At 40.2% G+C, this 27,427-nt stretch overlaps 1 protein-coding gene across 3 annotated transcripts in view; it reads left to right on the plus strand.

The window, feature by feature from the left end:
- Positions 1 to 6,654: 6,654 nt before the first annotated feature.
- Positions 6,655 to 27,427, plus strand: part of GAS8 (growth arrest specific 8) — a 517,118-nt gene continuing 496,345 nt past the window's right edge. The window contains exons 1-2 of one of the 3 annotated variants that reach the window (XM_044081740.1): positions 6,655 to 6,920; positions 21,138 to 21,276. Coding sequence is in view for 2 of the 3 variants with exons in the window: in XM_044081739.1 (XP_043937674.1) it covers positions 21,258 to 21,260 (3 nt within the window). In the remaining variant the exon portion in view is untranslated. The remainder of the gene's footprint in view (positions 6,921 to 21,137; positions 21,277 to 27,427) is intronic. The other 2 variants (XM_044081739.1, XM_044081737.1) reach the window with 2 other exon arrangements.

Genomic DNA, 27,427 nt, shown 5'->3' on the forward strand with positions numbered 1-27,427 from the left:
TCACCTATGCAAAAGTAAAAGAAAACATACTAGCTCTACCTATATTATGAACTGTGTACTTTTGCAACCCCACTTCAGCAACACAAGATTACAGCCTATTCACTTAAACAAGCTTTTGTCTACCTTTTCTTCTCTTTTTGCACTGCAACACCTACATTTCTTAATACCAAAAGCAGAAAGAGAAGAAGAGAAAAAAGGCATCTGTTTATTTTTGTAACCTTGTCACATACACGAGCAACTAGAAATTCTAACTACAAAATGTTATTTTTATGTTTTGAAAACTTTCATAAAAATACTGTCTAGAACAGAAATTGCTTTACTTACAGTTGCCTTTTTTTCTTCTTCCCCATCTCTCAGTATACTTCTAAACATTAATGACATGAAATAAGGAAAATACTATTCAGTTCTCCACAAGTTTAACAAAGTCAACAAAAGTCCATCCTTTCTACGTTTTTTTATATTTCTTATTCAGTGGTATTTCACAAATTGTGATTAATACTTTGCAGTCTCCCATTTATTCAACAATTTCTGTGTTGCTGATCTTCCTGTTCATCTCCATCTCCCAACTCCAGATTCTGGTTCAATTCCAAGGTATTCACAATTCTTCTGGTTAACTCCTATGCTTTACTTTGTCTATCAAGCACTTTTCTTTGGAACAGTGGAAAAGACTTCACTGGTAAAGTCTCTCCATGTACTTTATTATCAGAAGAATGAGAAGCAGAGTCCCCTTCTGCTTGATGGCTCACCTTTTGTTGAACAAACTTTTGTATTTCCTCCTTAGCCTGTTCTGATTCAAAAAATATCATGAAGACAGCTGGATACTGCAGCTTGAATACTACACCTGTCTCTTGACATTCTCTGATTACTGCAATATTTTTTTTCTTTTCTGCCTGGTGTACAGTGAATATTTATTCTCCAACAAACACTCTCCTTTCTCCAACTTTTAGCAGTTTTCCCTTTTGCCACAGTTCTGTCAAGTTCAAGTCTTTCTGCTGGTAGGTTTGTATCTTTGATAATACTAGTCTTGGCTGCTTTCTCATGGCCAGATTTGGAACATACATATGGTGTGAAATATCAGTCAGTTGCTGATTTGTGTCTTCATAAAATAAAAACAGTCTGTTTCTCCTGGTTTCTGTAGTACAGCTGAACATGTCATATTTCCCTATGTGATCTGTCCTCTAATTCTACATTTTTTGAAACATCTCTTCTTGAGCAGTCTCATAGTCAATCTTTTCTTCTTTTCAACTTCTGATTTTTGCTGTTTTATAGCTCATCTTAATATATGTTTAAAGCTTCTTCTATATTTACAGCCTTTTACTTGAGTTGATATACTTCTTCAGTGTTTCATTTATTTTAATAAGCTCTGAACACATTTGACTTATTTTTCCCCTAAATAACTGGAAGCCATGTCTTGCTCCAAAGCTGTAGCTTGAACTGCTTTTTGCTGAACATCTGCAGGATTCTTCCCGGTCAACGTTTTTCTCCTCACCTTTTCTAGCTGACTTTCTTTCAAGCTCTCTTAGTTTCTTCTTTTCTGACATCCAGGCAGTGTTCTTACTAGCCAGTAACTGAATGTACTAAAAGTGGCAGAGTTCCTGGCCCTTGTGTTTCAATTTCCTTTTTTCACACTAGAACAGCTGAAGTTAAGCTGTTGATCAGTCTCCAGCATCTTGCAAAGTCTTCTACAGCCTGTGCCAGTTTATGAACACTCTTGATGCAGTGGATAGCCCAAAGGGTAAGGCAAGGAACTGATAATGTGATCCAGACACACAACTCCATAAGAAGCATATGAAGGCTGGATAAATAGGGATATGATGATAAGCATCTTTTAAATCTAGTGTCACCAGGAAACTTGAATGAGAGAGGAGAGGTAACAGTTTGTGAAGTGACAGCATTTTGAATATGGGCTCTATCACAAACAGGTTTAGGAAAGAAAGCTCCACAGCTAGTCTCCAGGCATTTTCTTTCTTTGGCACTACAAACAACCTGGAATAAAAAAAATTCTCACCCTGAGAAGGAGGAACTTGTTCTATCACTCCCTTGGACAGCATGTGATGAAGGACAGTGGGAAATAAGAGAATCTTGTCTGGTAGATGAGGAATAACCCCCTGAAAGGAGCAATTTCCTCCCTCTGCCACCTGTTACATTGAGGAATGATCTTCAGAACCTATTTGTCTGAAAGCATTTCCAAAGAAAAACATGCAGATTCAGACTTTCTAGAAGGAAAAAGGGACTGCCAAGGTGGGGGATCATAGTCCCTTAAACAGTCATTCTGACTTCTTGGACTATCCCTGGTTTTGTGGGGTTCCCTGAATTCTTTTTGGAACACCCTTGCCATTTCTTTCTAAATGTCTATTTACCTACATTTTTTTGATACTGTGTATTTTCCAAAATCATATGAGGGGTTACAGAATCCCTTAGAAAATTTGGAAAAGGAGGGCTGAAAAATCTTAGAGATTTCATATATCAGCTTAGCCCTTTCATCACATTATTTGATATCAGGAAAATTACTAACTAACTCTCTATCCAAAGGGGAATGCATAATCTCATTGTTCATATAATCAGTGAGGTTTTGAAAATGCAGTTAGGCAAACCTCCTCAAAACAGTACCAGTGGTAAAAGCCCTTGATTAAATATCAACTGAGTCATACACACACTGTGAACAATAAGTTGTGACTTGAACAGTGGAAGAAACTAAATTATTTGAAAATATTTTTCCTCACAAGACGAAGCTACAGACAAAACATTCCTCATACTTTCACGGCGAGTCAGTATAAAACTTTAACATATGAGTCTGACAATTCAAAATTCTGAAAATCAAAGTTGCAGAAGCATACACTTCTTTCCCATACTTATTAATAATCTTTCCATCCTTGACAGAGAGTGCAGGATTGGAATCAACCAAATATTTAGCAGCATTACGGATTAACTAAAGCTATAACTGCTGGGTTAGGCTTGGGAAAATTGTATAAATACTTGGAATGTAAATGTTCCTTAGTCTTTTATCCGCATTTTTAGGGGCAGAAGGCTGTCATTAAAATTACAGGCAGTGACAAACACATATCCTCCAAAGCTGTCAGAATTGGGGAATAGGTGAAGGTTCTAGAAATTCCTTCTGTAACAGTTCATAATATTTTCTGAAGGACTGAAAAACTTCAGTGTTCTTCCACTGAAAATACTGACACATTCTGGAAATAGTCTTAGAGAAAGAGAAAACCTCACAGGGAGAATCAGAAACTGAGCTCTCCTCTGAATCAGAAAACTGAGGTGAAAACTCTGTATCTGTCCCTTCTCCTTCCTACTCAGATTCAAAATCTTGAATCTCCGCAGAAAGAGGTGTGCCGTTTTCTTGTACCTGAAACAACCTTATAAGGATCAACAGCCTGAATTAAACTCTGAGCCAGATCCAGTAAACTACTCCTGTCTAAGGAAATTTGAAGAGAAGCAGATACATGTTTAGTTTTTTTTTTTTGACACGGAAAAATGGGGCAAAAATGTTATTAATGGCATCAGCAGCTCCCTCAGGAATGGGCACAACATTCTGACTAAACAGGTAAGTCTTTCCTGTTCCCTTACCCAAGACCAACACGAGTGGCTCTCCCTTGTCTCCTGAAGGACCCCAACAATCTCACAAGACATGGCAATCCCCCATCCACAGTGGCTGCAGATGCTACACCAGAAGCATTGGGGGTAAACGATGAGTGATCTGAGGAGCAACTTATGGCCACAGCAGAGTCACCCACCAGCGATTGAGGCAAATTGCTAGTCTACTGTGGTGGAAAAGGCTGTTTCATTAACTTTTTCTTTTCTTTTCTTTTCTTTTTTTTTTTGTGGATGTAAGAAAGACCTACCATGAGACTGGTAATTTGATACATGGTCAAGCCAAAAATAGTGGATCTTTCCTGGGGAAAACAAGCAGCAAAGGCTGGTACAAATTTAAAGTCTTTAAAAGTCAATTTTTCACACAAAAAACACAATAAAAAACTTTGCCAGCCCCAAAAAGTAAAATAAACACAATTTCTCTAGAGAAAAAAAATGTTTTTTTTAATAACGTTAAACTGACAGGGAAAAGTGTACTCTCATTTAAAAGTACAGTTTAGTGTCGAGACAGTCTCTTAAAACATACATTCTTAGCTTAAAAATAATTGCTTTCCTAAACAGAAAAGCACAATAAAACAACAATATTTTAATGAGAAGGGTTTTTCCCCCAAAGGGAACTTTTCTGCCTAGAAAAGGAACAGCACAAGCCCACCATCAACCCTTGAAAGCCTGCAAAGTGCACTCTCTTTTACCAACAAGTAAGCTCTTAAGGGCTTTGCACCCAACCTATCTTAAGTCATCTCAGCTCAAGCTGACTGTTTGGGTGCATGTAAGGTGGCCTGAAGCTTTGGAAGTTGGCTTGCAGTTATATCCTTGGCATGATATATCCCAAATAGCTAAGGCTACTGCAGCAGTGATCAATGTGATGAACTGCTTGATTTCTTTATTTATGTTATTCAACAGTGCTCACTGTGCTTATTTTATTGTTGGTATTAATTTTTTTGCCAACAGACTGCTTGGTAATGGTTTGTGAGAATGGAAGCTTTATACAGTGAAATTGTTGAGGTGTTGATCGTGCTTGTATTTTTTTTTTTTTTGTATGCTCCCTTGGTGGTTTTTGCAATCTGTTTCCATAATGGAGTAAATTGCGTGTGTCCTACTCCTGGCGTCCTGAAGTTTGCATGAAGTTTTGCTCCATTGGCACATGAAAAGCTTTTGCTATTATTTGTTGCATCTGTTTTGTTGTTGCCTCTGGCTTTGTTGGAATGCCATCAAAAGATGGCGGTGGAGGATTTTTTTGAAAGCTGCCTGTGGAATGCTTTGCTATTACTTGAAGAACATTTGCCTGTAGTGGAGTTAATGAAGCCACTGGTTTTGTACAGAGCCAAAAACTTTATCTGGTTATGTTGGCTTTGGTTTATACCGTAGCAAAACTGTCAGGGAACTAAATTCACATGACTGGCTGAACATTTTTATATATATGTCCTGAGTATATTTGTCTCATTTGGGTATTTTGGACATCACTAATGCATTGTAATCTAACATTCTAGGTAAACCACTGCTGTATATGCATAATTAATAATTTGAATATATTTAATCTTTTAATAATGATATTTCATAGGCTCTAGAGTTGAATAAATCTACATATTTGTTTTATTGGTTATTGTGTTGCATACACTGTTCCACACTGAATCATTCTCAAATACTTAGAAAGTAAACACTATAATAAATATGAAATGTGATTAATGGTAAGGAGAATGATGAAGTGGAAATAGCTGTTCAAAACGTTAAAACTCTAGGAGTACAAGGCAAATCAGTAAATTCCTAACTGATAGAGTTACCACCTGTCCCACTTTGAGAGGGACAGTCCCTCTTTGGGCAGTTGTGTCCTGCAAAAAAATTGAAAAAATGGCAAATGTCTTGAGATTTTAGGACAAAAATATTTCCTGTATTTTCTCTAATAGTTGTATAAAACAGTTATTTTGTATCTGAAACACCTAAACATTATAAGAAACAGAATAATCAACTCAAATCCTACAAAAATAATCTTTTAGTCTGGCAAAAAAGTGAATTTATGTCCTTTTACTGGCCGTGGGCATGTTCTGCCCTGCAAAATTTAACATTTCTACAACAAAAGTCCCACTTTGGGCATTTAAAAAGGTGGTAACCCTACTAACTGAGGGACAGAGCAAAATACGGAGCTAAAAATCAGAGATAGCTGAGAGGTATTATGCCCCCCCACACACCCAAAAAAAAACACCAATCCTGCAAGCGCATAGCATTTCCCTTACATCCATCCTTTACCCCTTTTTGCACATGGAGTCGGGGTGTCACTTCAACAGTGACAATCATCTCGAGCCAGGGTTTACGGGTGGCACTGACTGACTAGCCTTGCCGCGGTGGTTCATCCGTACCCATAGCTCTCAACCATCCATGTCCAAAATGAGGAACACTAGCCCTCTTAATGTGGAACAAATGGGCAAACGTGGAAGACATACTAATGGCTTACTAACAACTTCAACTAGGGAGGTCATAGGATGGTTAAAATATGCAGGTTGTACTTATAAAGATCTTTTAATTAATTAATATGATTCATTTCTACTTACAATGGATTTCACTTAAACAAATTCCTAACACTGAATGTGTGACAGAGTCTTTGAATGTCGAACATGAACTTTTTAAGACCCCAAATGAGGTACGTTCCTCATAATGAGGTACACTTGAGAGGTATGACGGTCCGTGCCACTCACTCGCATCTACGGGCAACTTTAGAGTGTCCAATTCACCTACTGCATGTGTTTGGAATGTGGGAGGAAAACCACGCGACTTTAGGGAGGACACGCAGACTCTAAACAGAAGGCTTCCCTGCCGAGAATCAAACCGGAGAACATTTGCTGTGAGGCGACAACACTACCCGCTGCATCACCCACTTTGGGTTAGGTCTAACTTTCTCAGAATTATGAAAGTACAAGGCGAACTGAAGAAATCTATGTAGTAGTACAATATTAAGAAATGTAGCAGTTAATACCCATTGCCTCCTTCCTAACACTGCATGTTTTTTATCTGACTGTCGTTCGGTACTCAAACATACAGTGTTGCCATAGCTCCACTGGAAATTCACATCCACAACTATGTTGTGAGGGTATTGTTTCCACCACATAAAATGGACATACGCTTTTCATATACCCCTTAACTGGTTGCTACGGAAATGTATACAATTCGGTGAACAGCCACACCTCGACAAAACTCATATGTATAAGTATCACGAGAGTTTCTCTGCAGAAGAGTTGTTCTCGCGGTGTTTCTATGGTTGCAGGGGTAAACAATACATTGCTCATGCTGGTAACTTTGGATTAAGGAACGCTATTTAAGTAAAAATGGTAAGACAAGTCTATTTACATTAGATTTGTGTAAAATAGATGTATAAATATATATCCCCCATTGTATGATGCTAGATGAAAAAATGAGCGCTGATGGGGCATAAGGGTGTTGAAAGATCTAATCAAGACGTAGTTTGCATCACATACACTGGGTTAATCTGAGCTGCCTGTGGACTTCTGCTACTTTTAATGCTATATGAATTGTAGCGAAATAACCTTAGGGTGGCGCATTCCCTCAGTTTATGCGTTATGTATGGAGTACAGCCTATGGGAACGCAGCAATGAAAACCAGAGTGGGATATTGGGATTGGAATATCCAACTCTGCTATAGTGTGAATATAAAAATGCGGAAAGGGCACAGTGCCATTTTTGGAAAAAAACGGAAACTGTTTTATTGTAATCTTTTGGCGTTGTTATTCTTTTTAGAGACTTATCTGGTGAATGAAAAGTCGGCCATGTCTTGTGTAATCCTGTCTGAAGTAGATATAATATGTAGTCTGATAACTGTTGTGGTTATGTCATAGCGGTGTGTCCGTGTTTGTTTGTTTAATTATGAACAGATCCCCTACCTAAAATGGATATTTCAAGCAGTTCTTACTTTATATTGTGTAATTGAAATTGGACATATTTGCAAAATGTGTTCAAAGTGCACATTTCTTGTTGAACTGCATCAAGTCATATACATGCACAAAACGCTGCTAGAAGTGCTCTCAAGAACCGTGCATTTCTCTGTCTAGTAGATAAGCTGCTATACAGCTGTTTATTTAGTGAAGTGAGTACTTTTTTCTGTTGTTCATTGATGTGGTTAAAGATATGGACTTAGTTTTATGGTGTGGTTCTCCTTCAAACTCCTAAGGTGAATACATATATCAGGTAGGGTTGCCACCTTTTCAAATGGCCAAAGTGGGGCATTTTTGGTACAAACATAGTACAGTTGTGTACTCTTACCATAAATGTAGATGTTCGAGTGTGTTCACTGTTGCAGTCATCACTGTAGGGTTCTTCCTGCCAGCAGCAGCCCCCGATCGGCCAGAATCCCAAAGTCTGGATCGGGCGCCAGCTGAGGTCGCATTTATCCTGACGTCAATGCGCCGGAAGGTATAAAGACCTCAGCTGACACCAATTCCCCAGTTTTTCTTGCCCCAGATGTCAGGAGCCCAGAAAGAAAAGGCTAAAAAAGAAACCATGCCCAAAACCTCAGCAGCCAAAATACCTCATAACAGACAATACTCAAGGAAAAAACAAAAGAGGGGATAGGAGGGAGGGTAACCCGGACTGCAACAGTGAACACACTCGAACACCTACATTTATGGTAAGAGTACACAACTGTACTATGCCCTTCGTGGTTCACTGTTGCAGTCATCACTGTAGGGTTGAGTCCCAAAGCTAAGAAAGGGTGGCTGGAGGAGAAACAGAGGGAGCGGTCACAAAACCTTGCAAAACCTGCCCTGGATTTAGAATAGAGAGGGAGGTTGTAATGCTTAGAAAAAGTATGTACAGAACTCAAAGTAGCAGCTTCCAAAATATCCTTGGTAGGAACCCCACAAAGAAAAGCTGCTGCAGTAGCCCGGGTAGAAAGAGTCCTAACATTAACAGGAACCGGATTGCCATGATAAGAGTAACAGAACTTGATGCAATGGGCAATCCACTTGGAAATGGTTTGCTTAGTGATTGCTTTCCCCTGAACAGCAGGAGCATAAGCGACAAACAACTGATCAGATTTCCGGAATATCTTGGTCCTGTCCGAGTATAGACAAAGCTGCCTGTGCATGTCTAGAGAGTGCAAAAGACTTTCTTCCTCACTTTGAGGATTAGGATAAAAGGTAGGCAAATGAATAGACTGATTCAAGGCCACTGCCGAAACCACCTTGGGCATAAATGTGGGATTAGTCCGTAGAGATACCCTGTCCTGATGAAAAATAAGGAAGGGTTCCACAGCCATGAGTGCTTGCAATTCCGAAATTCTTCTAGCAGAGGTAATAGCTAAAAGAAAAGCAGTTTTCCAAGACAAAAATTTTAAATCCGTGGAAGCCGCAGGTTCAAAAGGAGACAAGGTTAATTTCTCCAAAACATAGTTAAGATCCCAGGTGGGAACAGGAACCCTTATAGGGGGCCGAATATTCTTAGCCTCTCTAAGAAATTGTTTAAGTAATGGATGAGAAAAAATCAGAGGATCCGTATCGTAATGTGCAGAAATGCAGAAGCATGAAGCTTAACAGACGAAAAAGATAGGCCCGTATGTAATAACTCTGTCAGATACTGTAAAATCAGAGAAATGTTCGGAACAGAAGAATCGCCACCCTGGACTTGACTCCAGGAGCAAAATCTTTTCCATTTTCCCGCATAAGATTTTCTAGTGCTGGGCCGTCTAGCTTCAAGGATTACATCCAATACCTGTTTGGAAAGGGCAGAGGTGTTTACAGACCCTGGATCCGCCAGGCAGCTAGATGCAGAGTCTCGAAATGACTGTGCAGTATCCGGCCGTCCCATTGAGACAGTAGATGAGGGATTTGAGGCAGAATCCAGGGAGACTCCTGAACCAAGTTCATCAGAGTGGAATACCAGAATTGCCGAGGCCAATTGGGAGCCAATAGAATCATGTGCGGTCTGTCCTGTTTTATCTTCAGAAGTACCCGAGGTAGAAGAGGAAAGGGAGGAAAAGCATATACTGAGAGGTGTTTCCAACTGAATGAGAGGGCATCCATTTCCATGCTAGTTTGTGGTAGGTCCTTGTGCAGAATGTTGGAAGTTGATGATTCTGAGGGGATGCAAAGAGATCTATGTCCGGACATCCCCAAGCCTTTATAATTATCCGGAATATCCGAACATCCAACATCCATTCGTGTGGCTCTGAAATGTGTCTGCTCAATGCGTCTGCCAGAGTGTTGTCTTTCCCTGGCAGGAACTGTGCCTGTAAGTCAACACTGCAGGTCAGAGCAGTGTACCAGAGATTCATGGCTAATCTGCACAGGGGGTAAGAGTGAGAGCCCCCCTGCTTGTTGATGTACCACATCACCGTATCAATAATTGTCCTGGCAGAAGAAGGTCCCTGAAGGCAGTCAGGGCATTCTGTACAGCTAGCATCTCCTTCAAATTTATGTGCAGGTGCGTTTGCTCCTTCGTCCAAACACCCTGAAGACATCTCCCATGCATGTGGGCTCCCCATGCATAATCTGAAGCATCCGTTCTCAGAACCTGGTTGATTGGCGGAGGACAAAAAGGTTTCCCCTTGTTCTGTAGACAGGCTTCGGCTCACCAAAGAAACTCTCGCTGGAGACAAGGCAAAATCGTGACCACTGTTTCCAAACTGTGGTAATGCTGAGACCAGACAGTCTTGAGGTACCACTGCAGCTTCCTCATATGCAGCCTTGCATATGGTATTAGCAGAATGCAGGAGGCCATGGAACCCACAGCCTGCAGAATTTTTCTTGCAGTCAGCTGTTTCATGGAAGCCAGGTGTCGGAAAAAGGAAGCCAGTTGCACTTTTCTGTCTGGTGTTAAGGAAGCTATCTGGGTCGAAGTACTCAGAAGAGCACCCAGGAAAGTAAGCTGTTGTGTGGGTACCAGGTTTGATTTCTTTAGATTCACTGTGAAACCGAGGCACTGAAGAAGACGCTGCACAAAGGCTAGATGCTGAAGCAGAGTGTCTTTGTCGTCCACTTGAAGAAGACAGTCGTCCAGATAAGGGTAAATTTGAATCCCCTTCTGTCTGCAAAACGCCATTACTGGTGCCAGGCACTTCATAAAGACCCTGGGCGCAGTAGATAAGCCAAAGGGCAGCACAGAGAACTGGTAATGTTTCGAGCCCGCTTTGAAACGCAGATACCTTCTGCACTCTTGCCTTATAGGAATATGCAGGTAAGCTTCTTTTAAGTCCAAAGTCACCATCCAGGCGTTCTTGCTCAACATAGGCAGCAGCTGCTGCAGAGTGAGCATCTTGAATTTTGGTATATCTAAGAAGGTGTTTAGTACAGAGAGGTCCAGGATTGGTCTCCACAAATTTTCCTTCCTGGGAACCAGGAAAAGTCTGGAATAAAAACCTTGCCCTATTTCTAAATTTGGCACCAATTCTATGGCCCTCCTAGCCAGGAGGGACTGAACCTGCCGATGTGCCTCTGCCCACTGATGATGTGGCAGGTCTGGCCAACCGTTCAGTTTTGGCAAGGTGTGGAAATGAAATCTGTAACCTCTTGAGACTATGTCCAGAACCCATTTGTCCTGGGTTATGTGGTTCCAATTTTGATGAAAAAGAGAAATCCTTACCCCCAAAGGAGCTTCCAGGAGAGGAGCCCCTAGAACCAGAAAAGGAGAGTCATAAAGACTGTTTTCGGTAGGGTTGAGACTTATCATCACCTCCCTTGGGAGAGGGGGCACTCCACTGCCTATTCCTAAAATGGGACTGTGACTGTCCCCTACCTCTGGAATGCCTGAATCTGCCTCTCTGAGACCTGTCTAAGCCCAGAAAGGGCCAAGGTTTAGTTAGCCAGTGTCTGCTAAATCTATGAGGTTGCACCTGTAGAAAATCCTTAACCGTCTGCATAGATTTGGCTTTGTCTTCCATTTTCTTCAATACCTCTTCAGCTTTGGATCCAAACAGAACATCGTGCAAAGGGGCATCCAGAAGTTTGGCTTTAATCTGATCCGGAAAGCTTTGATCCCTTAACCAAGCATGTCGTCTAATAACAGCGCCAGTTGTTGCAGCCCTACAAGAAGCTTCCAAAGAATCAAAACCACAATGCAGGGTATGTTTACCCACTTGTTCAATAGCATGCAATAAATCCAGTAACTCCTGATTATCCGCACCAATAGACACAGCTGACATCTTTTGTGGAAATACAGACAAAAGGTATTGCTGATACTTCAGCATATGAAATTGACAGTTCAAAGCCCTAATAGACAATGTAGCAGAAGTATAAAACTTTTTACCCCATCTCTCCAAAGCCCTGGACTCTCGGTCAAAGGGAATAGGATTTTTAGCAGAGGCTGCTTTAACACCCTTAGGACGCTGAGAAATTGTTTCCAGATCAGGCGAAAGATTCTTAAAAAGAAATTTATGAGAATCTGGAACCCTATAATACCTATCCGGCTTGGCTGGAGTAGGGGGAAAAGAATCAGGAGAGAGAGAAGCTTCCAAAAAAACATCATCAACAATGTCCAATACAGGGGGAATAGCCAGAGGCTTATGCTGTGGGAGAAGAAGAAAATCCCTAAGCCTTTTCTTGGATTCAGAGAATTCCTGCCCTTCCCAGTGAAAATGCACCCTCATATCATGCAAAGTTTCACCAAAAGAATAATCCTCAGGAGGAGAGGCGGAAGGAAAGGAATCTACAGCATCAGAATCCTCATAAAGAGGAAAAGAATAATCCTGCTCAAGGGAAGAAGCAGAAGAAACAGAAATTTGGTCTGAAGAATCCTAATCGGACTGTAATCTAGGCTTCTTGTCAGGAGGGGGATGAGAACCCCTGATCATAGTTAAGAGATCTTCAGCCATCCTAAGCATCTGCCTCTGAGGCCTAGGACCCTGATCAAAAGGTGCCTGTGCTAGCCACTTCACTTTAGCTGGAGCCTTAGACTGTGATTTAGCATGTAAACCCGAATCCACATTTACAGGAAGCTGTGAAGGCCTGAGAACTCCCTCAGAAGCCGGTACCTGCCTACCGGCTCCAGACCCAACTGAGGGAGCAGTATCCGAAGGTCCAGTCCCTGGCAATTCTGAAGACCCCATCAGCTCCACACCGGAGTTGGTACAGGCAATTGGTTCAAAAGAGGCGGACGACAGGGGCTGCAAAGGCGCTTCACTGACGACCGACGAACCAGCAACTGGCAAAAACTGAGAAACATCCTTTGCTGTGGACCTCGGAGGCCTGTCTGCATCCCTGCGCCTCTTACACACCCCAGAAGCTGGAAAAGAATCTGAAGACATGTTATAATTAAACCTTTTTCCAAAATAGTAAAAGGCAAAGTTATATCTATGCCTAATAGTATGCTGATTAAATCTAGCACAAAACACACAATTAGCAACGTCATGGTCAGGACCCAGGCAGGGAATACAGTAAGAGTGAAAATCCCTATGAGGTATTTGCTTCCCACAAGAAATGCAATTATTAACTTTTTCTGACATCTGACTGGAGCAAGAAAAAGACCTCCCCAACGGGGTACTTATCTGTAAAAAATGAAAATCCTGGGGTTAGATCCAGAAACAAACAGGAACAGGCCGACCGGCATCAGAGAACTGCAAAGAGCACCGTGCGGCAAGAAAGACTGGGGAATTGGCGTCATCTGAGGTCTTTATACCTTCCGGCGCATTGACGTCAGGATAAATGCGACCTCAGCTGGCTCCCGATCCAGACTTTGGGATTCTGGCCAATCGGGGGCTGCTGCTGATAGGAAGAACCCTACAGTGATGACTGCAACAGTGAACCACGAAGGATATCACATTTTACAGGCCGACACATACCCACGGCCTGTAAAAAGGACAGAACTTATTTTTTTGCCTAAATAAAAGCTTATTCTTGTAGCATTTTAGTTGCTTATTCTGTTTCTTATAACATTTAGGTATTTCAGATACAGAATAACTGTTTTATGCAACTATTACATAAAATATAAGAAATCATTTTGTCCTAAAATCTCAGAACATTTGCCATTTTTACAATTTTTTTGTCAGGACACAACTGGCCAAAGAGGGACACTAATATCAGGCATACCTCTGTGTACCTCATTATGAGGAACGTACCTCATCTGGGGTTTTAAAAAGTTCACGTTCCTCGAAGTTCCTCAAAGTTCCACATTGAAAAACTCTGCCACACATTCAGTGTTAAGAATTTTTTTAAGTGAAATCCATTGTAAATAGAAATGAATCATATTAATTCATTAAAATATCTTCTTTATGAGTAAAACCAGCAAATTTTAACCATCCTATGACCTTCCTAGTTGAAGTTGTTAGTAAGCCATTAGTATGTGTTCCACATTTTGCCCATTTGCTCCACATTATGAGGGCTAGTGTTCCTCATTTTAGAGATGGAAGGTTGAGAGCTATCCGGTATAAAATGTATATATCCTGCCTTAGGAATCCAGGAACTACAAGGGATGGCTATGGAAAAAAAAATATTAGTATCTGTTTTATTCACTTAAAAAGAATGTCCAAACTCAAAAGAACAAACTATGAAAAGTGAATTGTGTTCTTCATACTGCAGGTAGAAAATAAATGAATAGATGAAACCTGAATGGGAGTAGCAATGCATGCATTATACCTTTCAGATTGCAGACAAGAAAATAAATAATTACTGCTATCACATTTGATAAATATACACACATTTATGTAACAGCCCTATCATACTTGGCCTTTCATACTTTACAACACGTTGAGGTAGATCATTTGGGAACAGCATCACTGAAGAGATTTTGGGATCAAAACAGTAACTGCATTCACAGTTTTTGTCAAGCATATAACATGTAAGGCACTATGTAAAAATTAATCTTTTAGGGGATCACATATTATCATGTACAGGGGCACCAAACATCAGCATTAAAGAAATTAAATTAGGGCAAAAAAGGCAGCTAAAAGATAAATTTGTATAGAGGGATTCTTAAATTACTATGGTCGGTACTTTTCTGTTATCGGTGCAACAACTGTAATCAGCATTTGTAATTTTAGCCCACACAGGGCTCTGGGTTTTCCCTTACCTGGACAACTAGCTCATAGTAACCCCAGTGATGGACACTACCATTGGCAGGAAATTTATCTCTCAGCTTTTCTAGTTCTGGGTATAGTCCAGGGAGTGTGATTTAGCATTGTCTGTGAACCTAGCTATCTTGTTGTAGCATGTGGAGAGTTTGTTCAGGTCGGTTTTATTAATATGAGTCAGAACTGGGGAGGCATAAAGTAATGTTGGTAATAAAAGAGTTCTGGTTATGGTAGTTTTAGAGTTGGAGGTTAGGAACTGTTTGGTACGATAGAGGCATCCAAGTTTTTTGTGGACTTTAGAAATAGTTTGGGATATGTGCTTACTGTATTTAAGTTGTTGATCAACGGTGATGCCTAGTAGCTTGGCCTCTGGTACTGGGGTGGTCAGGTTATCGTTGACTGAGAGAATGGAGAAGGCGGGGGCCATTGGGTTTAGTAGGATGGAATAGTAATAACTGTGATTTTTTGTTGGGTTTAGGAACAGTTGGTGATTGTTTAGCCAGTTTTCTTTGTCAGTGAAGGATTCTTGGGTTTTACTTTGTAGAAGATGGATGTTGGGTGCTGAGCAGATTAGGATTGTATTGTCTGGATTGGACAATTTTGGCTTTAGTAGTTGCTAAGTGGAGTTTGTTTGTTAATATGTTACAGAGAGGGGGGCCTAGGATTGAGCCTTGGGGGACGCCACATGTGATGGGGAGTGGGGGGATAAGGAGTTGGCCTATTTGACAGATTGTGAACGATGGCTTAGGTAACTGTTGAACCAGTGCAGGGTGGGATTATCAAAGTTGAGTTTGGATAGGCAGGCAAGGAGTTTGTTGTGGGAAACTGTATCAAACGTTTTGGATAGGTCTAGGAAGGTGGCAGAGACAAGTTTCCCTTGGTTCCTGTATGAGTTTATGGTATTTGAGAAGTTAATTAGGGCAGTGGTGGTGCTATGGGATGGTCTAAATCTGTGTTGGGTTTTAGATTGTAGGTTGTTAGATAGTAGGTGGTTAAGGAGTTGGTGGTGGATACATCTTTCTAGAATCTTTGATAGGGGTGATAGGATTGCAATGGAATGGTAGTGGGAGAGGTCAGTAGAGGGGCCGCCCTTGTGGAGGGGGATGATATATGAGGTTTTCCACAAGAATGGAATGGTGCACTTAGTAATAGATCTATTAATTAGTAGGGAGATAGGGTAGGCAATGGCCTTGGATGCAGTTTGGAGATATTCGGCTAGTAGATTGTCAGCAGCGAGAGTGGTTGACTTGAGTTTTGCTAAGAGTTTTTGAATGGTTGATGTTGGTACTAGTTTGCGTGAGAAAGGGATGGAGTTAGTTTGGCAATTTGGGGGTTGTGTTTGGGTTGAGGGTGGTGTGTCATTTATGTTTCAGTATGGAAGAGATAAAATAGTTGTTGAATTTGAGGCTACTTCAAGGTCTGTGTCTTCAATGTTTGGTGGTGGTGTAGTGGCTTTTCCGGCTGGAGGATGTTGTTCGCTGCAGCCCAGAATTTCTGTGGGTTGTTACTGTATTTCCTTTGTAAGGAAATATAGTGATTTTGTTTGTCCATCTTGACCTGCTTTTTTGTTTTATTTCTAAGTTCAGAAAAGGTTTGCCTAGTGTGAAGACTGGTAGAGATGGGTGAAGGCTGCCAGCCTAGTCAAATAGATTTGGTACACAAGTCTATCATTTGTAAATACTGTGAAATGTTGAACTTAAAACAATGTGGCAACATTGCCTTCTGCTGTAAAGAAAGCTAAGTCAAGCATTTCTTGTTGGTCCTTTGAAATTAAAATTACTTTGTCTGTTCCTTTGAAGTTAGAATTTGGAGTCGATGAGTCTGGAGTAAGCATCCTGCCTATTGTTTTAAGGCTAAAGTTAATGATCAGAATTTACATGTGGAATCTCCTTTATTGCTCTGTGTAAAATAATGTAAATGCAGTTTCTGTCAGCCTGGGAACACCAGGAAAGTGTAAAAGATGATTTAATGTTTTATCAGAACTGCAGTTTCAATTTAAACAGTGAGAACCAGAGATTATTAAGCATTTTGCCTTGACTATCCAACTCACAGCACTCTGCCTTGCTCTATGTAAGTAAGTTTTTTTGAAGTGTGTTTTCTTGTAGCAATAGCTAGGAATTAGAAAGTTTAGACTAAGTGGTTTTCTTTTATGTCAGAAGTGTACTACTGATTTATTTTAAGTATTTCTGTGTGATCTCTGAACTGTCTTGACTAGCACTGACTGTGTAGTAGAAAGTATTGTCTTGTGGTTTTAATTATTTATTATTAAATATTTTAAAACCTTTTAACTGTGTCTGGTTTGTGTAGAGATAATTTAAGCTCTTTAGAGTACTTGTATGCCTTTGGTAAAATTGTATAAAGCCACTCCTATAGCTTTAGCCCTGGGCTATATTACCAATTGGATAATACTATTGCACAGTAATAATTGGACACCTTTTTAAGGGCCTATGAGTAGCTGATAAATATTAGCTAGGTGGTGGCAGTAATTATTACCGTATAGTCTGGGTAAAAGGGGGTACAGCTGGAGAACCTGTGCCAGCCTTCCCCAGAAGTGTCTGTGTGGTTGTGTAAACTCTTATCTCAAAGTGTGTGTGTGTCAGCTACTTGGGCAGGGACACGAAGCACTGGTTGGATAGAGAGGGTGCTGGAAATTTTAGCCTGCCCAGCTAGGCTGAGATCTGGACCCTATAGCTGTGCCAGTGGGGAGTCTTATTGGGGACCTGGGGGGCAAGGGAGCGACCAGCCTCAGACTGACTGTGATCTCTGTGTTCTCTTAAGGGAAGTTGCACTTTACTGTGTGTGTTTGCTGTCCTTTCCTCATATATGAGCTGCCCTCTCTGGTGTTAGTGGTGCGGATTGAGGCTCTTTGATTGTTGGGCCAGGGCACGGGCGTCACACCTAGTTTTGGGTGTTTTGTTTTGTTGCCACATTATCCAAGCTTTATCTCTATCCTTTAGTAAGGTCCTTATGGTTTTCTCTAGCCAGGAGGCAGGGTTACTGTATACTCTAATTGTTTTGAGAGGGGCTAAAGTGGTTTAGAATTTCTAGGAATGTAGAGTTAAAGTATTGCACTGCATTATCCAGGGGGCAGGTTATGAGGGAAGCCCAGTTACAGGATTATAGGGTTTCTGAGAATAGCTCTGAGGGGAATTTTTTTTGGGAATGGATTTTTAGCAGGGAGGGTGAGTTGATGCATTTAAGTTTGTGCCAAAGGAGAAAAGTTGGATTATGGTCACTGAGATTGGTTAGTGTTCCACTTTGAGCAGGGTTGGTCTGGTTAGTGAGGATGCAGTCTAAGGTGGATTCTCTTTTACTGGTCCTGTCAATACATGTGGGTGAGTGTATGTGTTGAGTGAAGTTACATAGGTTTATGTGGCTGGTGGCTGTTGGTGAGTGTATAGTGTTCCAGTCAATGTTGACATCACCTAGGACTATAGTCTCTTGGAAGAGGGTGTGGGAAGCCCAGTGGAGTATTGATTCTAGGGTATTAAGGTTTTCTCCTGGTGATATATATATATATATATATATATATATATATATATATATATATATGGATCACCTTCAGATGCCCGAAACGCCAAACCGCCGACACACAAATCACCGACACCAAAAGACCGACAACAAAAAATACTGACAACGCAAAACACCGAATACCATTACACCAACACACTACACGTAAACAACACAGTACACTACATAACATATCCACTATCCCTAACCCAAACCCTAACCCTAAGGTCCGACACTACCGCACTTACCCTACCTGCACCCTAACCCTAACTCACTTACCCACCCCTAACCCCAAGGTCCGACACTACCGCACACTCACCCTACCTGCACCCTAACCCTAACTCACTTACCCACCCCTAAACCCACAGTCCCTCACTATCGCACACACACCCTACCTGCACCCTAACCCTAACTCACTTAACCCACCCCTAAACCCACAGTCCCTCACTATCGCACACTTACCTGTCCGCTCCCTAACACTAAATCCCTCACTCTATCGCACACTTACAGAGTCCATCGGGTTCTCACCTTGTCGGTCATCTGCGTTGTCGGTGTTTTCGACCCGTCGGATTCCGTGTCGGTGAAATGCGATTTCGGGCATCTGAAGGTGACCCATATACAGAGTAAGTTTAGTTGTTCTTTGTTGGTTAAGAAGGTGTTTGGCGAATAGTGTTTCAGCATTGTTAAAATTTGGAGTTCCTTTTTGTAGGAAGTGGATTTTTAAGTTGGATTTGTAAAGAAGCGTGATGCCTCCACCTCTTCTTTGTGCTCTGTCTACTCTAAGTATGTTATACCCGTGTGGGGTTATAGAGTTGTCTTTAATATGGGGTTTAAGCCATTTTTATTTAATGATCATTAGATCTGGGTTGTATATGGAGATAGTTGAATATAACTGTTCTGTTTTTTTCATGATACTACGAATGCTTAGGTTTAGTATATCAATGGGTTTATGCTTAAATGGGAGGTTGGAGTTGAGTGGGTCATTGGGGATGGTGGTTGGGTTGGGGATAGTTGTTGGGCTGGGGTTGGGGTGGATGTCCCCTCCTAACAACAGTTGAGCTGCTATGTTGGTAATGGTTTTAAGGTAGAGTAATGGTAAGAAGTGGAGTCTGAGGCTGGGGTGTTTTTTGGGTTGTGAGGTGTAATGAATTGGAGAGGCAAGTTGGAAGAGAAAAGGGTGATGGGTGACTGGGTGTGTGTTTATTTGTATGGGTGGGTTACATGTGGTATGAGGAAGGTTGGGGGATCTGATGCAATGTAGATTGATGAGTGGGTGGTGATAAACGGTACTAATGGAGATTATGTAGAGACAAATGGTTAAGGAGAGCAGGAGTATGGGGATGGTATGGTGATGGGAGTGAGGGGGTTTGTGTCATAGTGTTAGATTTGTATGTCCTAGGGGATGTGGGAGGGGGGAGTGAAAGGTGTGTGCAGTGTTTGCCAGTGGAGTAGTAGATGATTAGAAATGGGTGGGTTGAGAAGAGGGGGATGGTAATCTAGTGGTGTGTGGGTGTGGGTATTGTTGTAGAGTTGCATACTTGTGATTGGGTGGTGGTTGTGGAAGGTGAGTCAGGTGATGGGTAAGAATAAATCTATGAGTAGTGGGAGCGGGTGGAGATTAGGGGCAGGGTAGGGGAGTGGAGAGAGCCTGAGCATTTCTGAGGGTGAACGGAGCAGGGCTGCACCAAGCTGTGCAAGTAAGTGACTACAGAGACAATTTGTAAGCTTTGTAGCAACTGACTGTGTTTAATGGAGGGAAGAAATTAGGCTAATGCTCAAACAATGAGAAGAACAGTCTTGCCCGAAGCTTGATATCTTGAGATAATTGTCCCGGGGTAAAGTCTAACAGGTAAAACTTTGAAACCTTAAGAGTACTGGATTAAGGTGGTGGTGGTGGGGGGGGGGGGATAGAGAGCGAGTAGCTGGGGGCTACAGTAAGGGTTCTAGGCTGTTTGGATAGCTAGTAGGGAGTGGATGGGACCTGCTGCTAGAAATCACTTACCCACTGCCAACCCTGGTGGAGTGCTAACAAATGTTATGCTGTAAATTTTTTTTTTGCTTGTTAATAGGAGCCTGAGTGGTCGCTTGTTCTTTAGGGCTGCAAGCAGGAGGTTGCCTGTTGTAATTTGGGACCGTATATAAAAACTTAGCAGGGGATGTGGCGGGGTGCAACCCAATCCAGTTAATATGCGACTCTTGTGTCACATCTAATTTGAGCATTTTTGAACAAGTTCTCTTACTAATTGTTTCTGTAACTCTGGTACTGTATAATGTCCAAGTCTAGCTTTCACTCCAGGTGTTGACTGTATGTTATGTTCTACCAATTTAGTTTGCTGAAAACACTCCTTTATTTCTTAACAGAAATTCTCTTGCTTCCCTGCTTTTGTATTCTTGACAAGGATTCCCCTAGGCTTACTTCAGGGCTTCCTGGTCTCTGCTGTATGAACTGAAAGGTCGAGTTTAAATGCGCAAAACAAACTTTTCTTTTCACACACAAAAGTGTTCTCAAGCATATTTATGCACATGAACATGTGGGTGAAAGCAAATGTTTGTTTTGCCACATTAAAAATTAGTTTTAAAGTTTGCTTCTGAGTGGGGAGAACTAAACATACAGAGCCATGTTTACATCATTAATATTAATAGTTGGGTAGGAGACACATATTTCACTTTTGGTTCCAGCTCTAATTATGTTGGATTAGTGTGTGTAAGTAATTGTGAATTAGTTGTGTAATTCCTCAAGTGTTAAATTAACATTTAATATTAATGGTGTGAATACAGCTCTGTAAATATAGTCTTCCCTGTTTGGAAGCAATTTTTAAAATTATTTTATTTATAAAGTGGTGTGAAACAACCCTTTGTTTTTGCATAAAAAAAGTGTTTGCGTGTTTGAAGATGTAAGTAAACACTTTTTTATGCAAAAACCAAAGGTCGTTTCATGCCTTTAGCAACTCAGCTGTAATGTACCCTACAAATTAGCATTGTATTTTCTCACACTTTTTTTAAATTGTGTGTTTTTCTTCTAGCATGTTCTTCTTCTTCCCGTGTTTCCATAGTGATGTTAAGCAGTCCACTTCAATGCCTGTTCTACAAAAGCTCAGATGGGATAAACCCAGCTGAAGCTTGAGGCACCTCTTTTACAGAAAATGGTAAGAAGGGTAACCGGTAAGATCCGTTTACAATTTTTACTCTTTGTATCAGTAACCTTCCTTAGCATGGATTTCAGTGCTTTATTGAACCTTTCCACTAAGTTATCAGAATGCAGATGGTAGACTCATGTCTTCACCTGTTTGCATTTAAAGTAGTGGCATAAGTGATGGAGAACCTTTGACATAAAATGAGTGTCTTGGTCAGTATGTACCTCCTTAGGTATACCTACTTGGGAGAATAACAGTACCAGTTCTCTGGCAATAGCCTTGGCATTAGCTTTATGTAGTGACACTGCTTTTGGAATCTTTGTAGTATAGTCTAATATTACTAGTATGTACTGATACCCATTACTAGAGTTTACTAGTGGTCCCTTGATAGCCGTAGCAGTACTTCTAGATGACTCCTGTATGATAGGTATCTGGATCAATGGACTCTTAAATCCATGATGGAATACTGTTGTCTGTTGTTCTGGACATAAAATGCAGAAGTTTCCTGTCTTATTCAGTGTGAATGGCTAGTACTTGTGTCATAGTTTTGTCCATCCTCATATGACTTTCATCTCCCAGCACATTACTAATGTTCTGTAAGGTTTTGGCATTAGTAATTGATGTAGCATGTATTCTCTTTCTTTACTTTGTGTCATAGGGCATCTTTTAACTCAAAATAGCAGTAAGAGTAATAGACATGTTTTGTTTTTGTCTTCCAGCACACTATTGACTATATTGTCTCTGTCTTACCATATTTAAAGTATCATCTTCTCATTGTGCTTTTTTGTAAATTTTGTGGCTCCAGGTGGAAAGTGCAGCCTCTTTATATCTTCCTGTATCTGGCAGTTGGCATAGAGGGTTCTGACTTTAAACTGTAGTTCTGGTACAGGTTTGATTCCCTCAGCCCTCATTTGCCTACTGTGTGAACTTGAGCAAGTCACTTAACCAGACGTTGCTCCTGGGTTGTCCCTGAAAAGAGACTGTATGTCTTGTGGGCTTACCTGGTTAACAAATTGTTATTTTTATTTTATTTATTCCTCTGCAAAGGGAAGTTTTAAACAAAAATCAGTGTCTGCTTTGTTATATCTACTTGGACTGCAGGCCTCTTGAGTGTTTTCTTTCCTTTTAGTATCCCACCCTGTTCATTTTGTTACCCTCTTTATATTGTCTTTCCACTGCATTGTGAATCTGAGAACATTTATCTTCAGCTTTCCTTTTTTTCTTGGCTTAAAATATCTGTGTCTGAGAGTTTGCCTTTCTTTGAATGTTCTGCTTGACAGCAGCAGGAATAGACTTTATACTCTGCATTGTTTTCCATATCTCACTTTAGTTATAATTTTTCCTGTGATCCTCACTTAGATGCCTCATGTCGGCTTCAGTACAAGTTTCTCTTCTGATGCTTCTTGTACGTCTCTTTGCTGACTTCTGTTTTGTACTGATTTTTATTTCAGAGTCCACTGCCAGTTTACCCCATTTCCTGTAAGGACATCTTACAGTTTTGGGTTTCTGTGGCTCTGCCAGGCCCATTGGGCATATTTCTGATAGCAGACATGAGCCTTTTTGCTATCTAACCTCAACCAAATTAGCTCCTTTGTAACTTCTGTGCCAGTTCTCTTCTACAGGTTTTGATTTTTTGATCTCTGTATACCTTGCTTCCCTCAAATTCGTGTACTGAAAGGATGAATCAAGCTACTTGTCTACCTCTTTCTTGTTAAGTATACAAGCCTTCCACACTTTATCGATTTTCTATCGTCACAGACTGTAGTGCTTTTAAAACCAGTGAAATATTTTCCTGGTAATTCATCATGAGTCAAATCAGGAGTTATAGTTACAGGATGCAACAGTTTTCCTAGAACCAGTTTTCTGGGGGGAGGGTTCTTTTTGTCATCATGAATACATAATTACTTCATCTTTTAGCTGATATTAATATTATGGTTACACACCGTGGTATCCTTGATAAGGGTAATCATATTTCAAGACATCTAGCTGTGTCTGAATCTCCCTTCCTCGTAGTACAACTGACTAGCCTTGGTTTTAACACGTTATGCTGAGTCTTAACCTGGATGTTATTTTATTGCAGTTGTAACAATAAGGTTTAAGTCCTGCATTTGTCTTTTCACAATTCTACTAGTAGCATTTTTTCAATGTAGCACATACCTTAGCATTGTGACCCCCCTCCCAATATTTGCAGCAGGTTATCATATTACTTTCTACTTTTTGTTTCAGAGAAGGTGTCACATCTTGTTGCAGTTTTAGACCTAAAAGCATGTTATTCGGTTTTGAACATAATGGCATTGTCTAGTAAGCATTCTGATAAGGTTACTAACCTATCAGAATTCGTATGTTACTTAGCAATACCCATTTCTTTTATTACTAGATAAAGCTCCATACCTGTGTACTACTAAGAATTTTCACATTTTCAGTTTACTGTTGCTATCAGATTTTATCAAAAGTGGTAAATATTTTTCAGGTTGTGCATCTGTGCTCTTACAGGTTTATCAACATTAAAAGTCCAGTGAGATATATTTTTTTGCTTGTATGTCAGGGGTTATAAAAACCTTGGCTAAAAGCTCTAGGTTAGTTTGTCATAGTCCACGTCATTCATTTTTTTCTATGTCCATAAACATTTTCACTGCCTCTGTTGTCAGGCAGGAGCAACCCATTTGCTCCCAGTTCTCTGTGCTGACATAACACTAAAAAGCCAAGTAGTATTCCTGGCCATCCTCCCTGGTTAGTTTCTTTTAATAGTTGGCATAGCCTTTGGGGTTGGCAGCAATTGCACTGGCCAGCATAACTAACTGTTACTGTAGTTGCAACATCTTTTAGTTAGTCCCTTCCTATGATTCCACAAGTCTTGGTAGTAAGTACTCCATGGCTGGGGCCACCAGTTAACCATACCAACAATTATAATACTGTAGGGAATTAGTAACCCATGTATAGTTTGCATTAACAGCAGAGGTACTGCAAAAATTGGTAAAATGGCAAATCTTTGACCACCTGATGTAATTCTCCACCATTGTAAAGTCCAAGAAGACAGTGCAGGCATGGCATATATAAAATACGTAAAACATGTTTATTTTTCACAGTCACACAGGGAAATCAAAATAATAGCTCACTTGGCTTGAAATAAAACTTAACAGTACATATAGTTCCTTATGATTAAGAAAAGAGCAGTTTTTCGTACTCCTTGCAGGAATAGGCTGCCTTTAAAATCCCCAGAATGCAGGCCTTGACTGCGCCACAATTGCATAGTAATATTCCACATGAGTCTTCCATGTTTAATCGACAATACATATATTACACAAGTGAGCCCTAATTAGGGTGTCATACTTCACATCTCTGGTCATAGAGGCAAGCTGCAGCTCACCTCTTCTGAACCCGAATGAACTTCGTGGTTGTAGTTCACCAAGCTACTTCCTTTTATACAGCATTAATTAGCAGTCATTACTTGGATAATGCATAATGTTTGCTTAAGCAACTGCTGTTCTTGTGGGAATTTTTCTGTTCCCCATACTGCAGCACACATTTTAACGACACATTACCCATTTGTTAGAGCTAACATGTTGCAATATGCATTTTATCAATATGTATATGCACAGACATACAAATATATTGGCATAATGAGATGGTTGTCGATGAGTGATATGGGTTTGTTGGTCATTAAAGCCAATCAATGGGGTGTAAAACAAGGGCTGAAGTCAGCTAGTCAGTACTGGTGAAGTGGTTCATGGTGAGGCATGTAAAGAGAGACCTGGAGGAAGTTATCAAATAGAACCTGGCCATTTTTCTTGCCCTAGAAAAACAAGTGGAAAGAGTTGTTGAAAAGCTTAGTGAGAATTGTCAAGAGTGAGACTGTCTCTACTGTAAGAAACTGCGCCTAAATGTACTTTAAGTTGTTTTGTCATTCCATGTGATTGTTAGGGAAGAACCTGCATTTTTGTCTTTGTGTTCAGTAAAACCATGTTATAGAAACTGGAAGACTGATGGAGTCTACTGCATTTTTTATATATATATATATATATATATATATATATATATATATATATATATATATATATATATAGTAACTGCGGTGGTGGTGCTGCGGTAGTGTTGTCGCCTCACAGTAAGACGTTGTCCTGTTCGATTCTCAGCTAAAGCGTCTTCTGTGTGGAGACATGCGTGAATGGGCGTACCTTCGTTGAAGGCTATGCGTCAGAGCTGGCAACTCGGCACGTAAAAATCTACTGCCAATCATTAGCGGACGGGAGTTCCGCTGTGGCGATCTCTAACCGGGAAAAAGCCGAAAGACACAACAACACATTATATATATATATATATATATATATATATATATATATTCACACGCGCGCGCGCGCGCACACACACACACACACATATATATATATGTGTGTGTGTGTATATATATATATATATATATATATATATATATATATATATATATATATGGGATCCGTACTGTTTATTGAATTGCCGTTTCACCAAAAGTGAAAAGGCCAAGCACACTAAGTGCTTTTCATCGAAAAAGCACTTTCGTGAAAGTGTGCTAAAAACAGGACAAAAACGTGGGAAAATGGCTGTTGCTGAGATCGTAGCATAGTGGGGATAAGGGAATATTCTCTTTTCCCCAGTGTAGTGTGATCTCTGAGTGACAATATAAAAGTAGGGCGGGTGCAGGGTGGCTTGTCCCCCTGCGTAAACGTGAGTAATGTGCCTTTTTTTTTTCAATTTTTAATTTTTTTGCACACTTTAGCAAAAGTGCTTTTTCAGTGAAAAGCACTTTTGTTAAAATGTGTTTGGTCGTTTACGTTTCATGGAAATGTAATTACGTGCAATAGTCCTAGATCCATATATATATATATATATACATACATATATATATATATATATATATATATATATATATATATATATATATATATATACACATACATACATACATAGATATATAGGTTTACATTCATTTACCGGAATTGCACTAGGTCGAGTGATCACATAATCTACACTCTTACACAAAAATTTATAATTCCGAATTCCATTATGCCCAAAATAAATCCATATTCCGAAATTCCCTACTGCTCTGGACCTAGGATTTGTCAGTCAGACATATTGGTATTCGGCATTTTCAACATTCCTTTTTCAGTGGATCTCACCGAGTGCAGTTTGAGTAAATGAATGTAAACCTGTATATATATGTGTGCGCACACACATATATATATTTATAAATACACATACACACACATAGACACACACCCACATACATATGTTTATATATAGATATATCAGATGACTTGCTCAAGGTCACGCAGTAGGCAAATGAGGGCTGAGGGAATCTTTCCCTGTACCACAAAAACTACAGCTCACAATGTTAATCCTCTGCGCCAACCGCCGGACAGTTTGCTTGATGAGTGAAATTGTTTAACTGTGAGAAGGGTTACCTGGGGTGAGAAGTGTGTTTATATGTAACCAAGCACTTTGCAGCAGAATATTAGGGGTAGTATGAGGGGGCTGATAACCTTTCATGAAGGGGTGTCCTTGTTTTGCAGGGATTGGAATAATGACACAGATTTTGAGGATGGGGGGGGGGGGCCTCAAACTGTTAGATTGGGAAAAGACACTTGACCTTATAAGTATTATAAAGTTAAACTATATTGCCACACTTTAACATTGTATTGCAACATACAGTAAGTTAAGTGTATCTTGCCGTAGTCCTTTCTTATTTATTTGGGCCGCATTTTTGGGAAAAAAGCTTAGTTAACTTTTTATTCAAACTATGGCCCAAATAAGTGTAGGGTTTCCCTTGGTGACATCTCCGTACAATCTTCCATGGCGCTTAATGGGTATGTTACTGCACCTGTGCAGAACATGTCCATTAAAGTATATGGTTATATTCCACATTTTCCCTGAGTTGATGTTAAAGATCATCTTTCATTTTCAATGGCACCTGTTCTGGAAAAAAAAAGAAAATTAATGAGTGCTTCTTTCAGTAAACGGAAGGAAAGTCATTTGCCAGTTGGGCTAAAATGCTAATCAGCACTTTATGTGCCACATAGGGTGGTGCAGAAAGGTAAGGCCCCAAGTGCAACAATACTACAAGCTAGTTTACATGTTATTTTGGTAGATTTCATTCAATATTAAAAACTAATAAAATGTATATAACTATGATATCCTTATTTGGT

The sequence above is a fragment of the Protopterus annectens genome, chromosome 8.part1 (genome assembly GCF_019279795.1).
Source record: "Protopterus annectens isolate FY-2018-M chromosome 8.part1, PAN1.0, whole genome shotgun sequence".
NCBI lineage: Eukaryota > Metazoa > Chordata > Ceratodontiformes > Protopteridae > Protopterus > Protopterus annectens.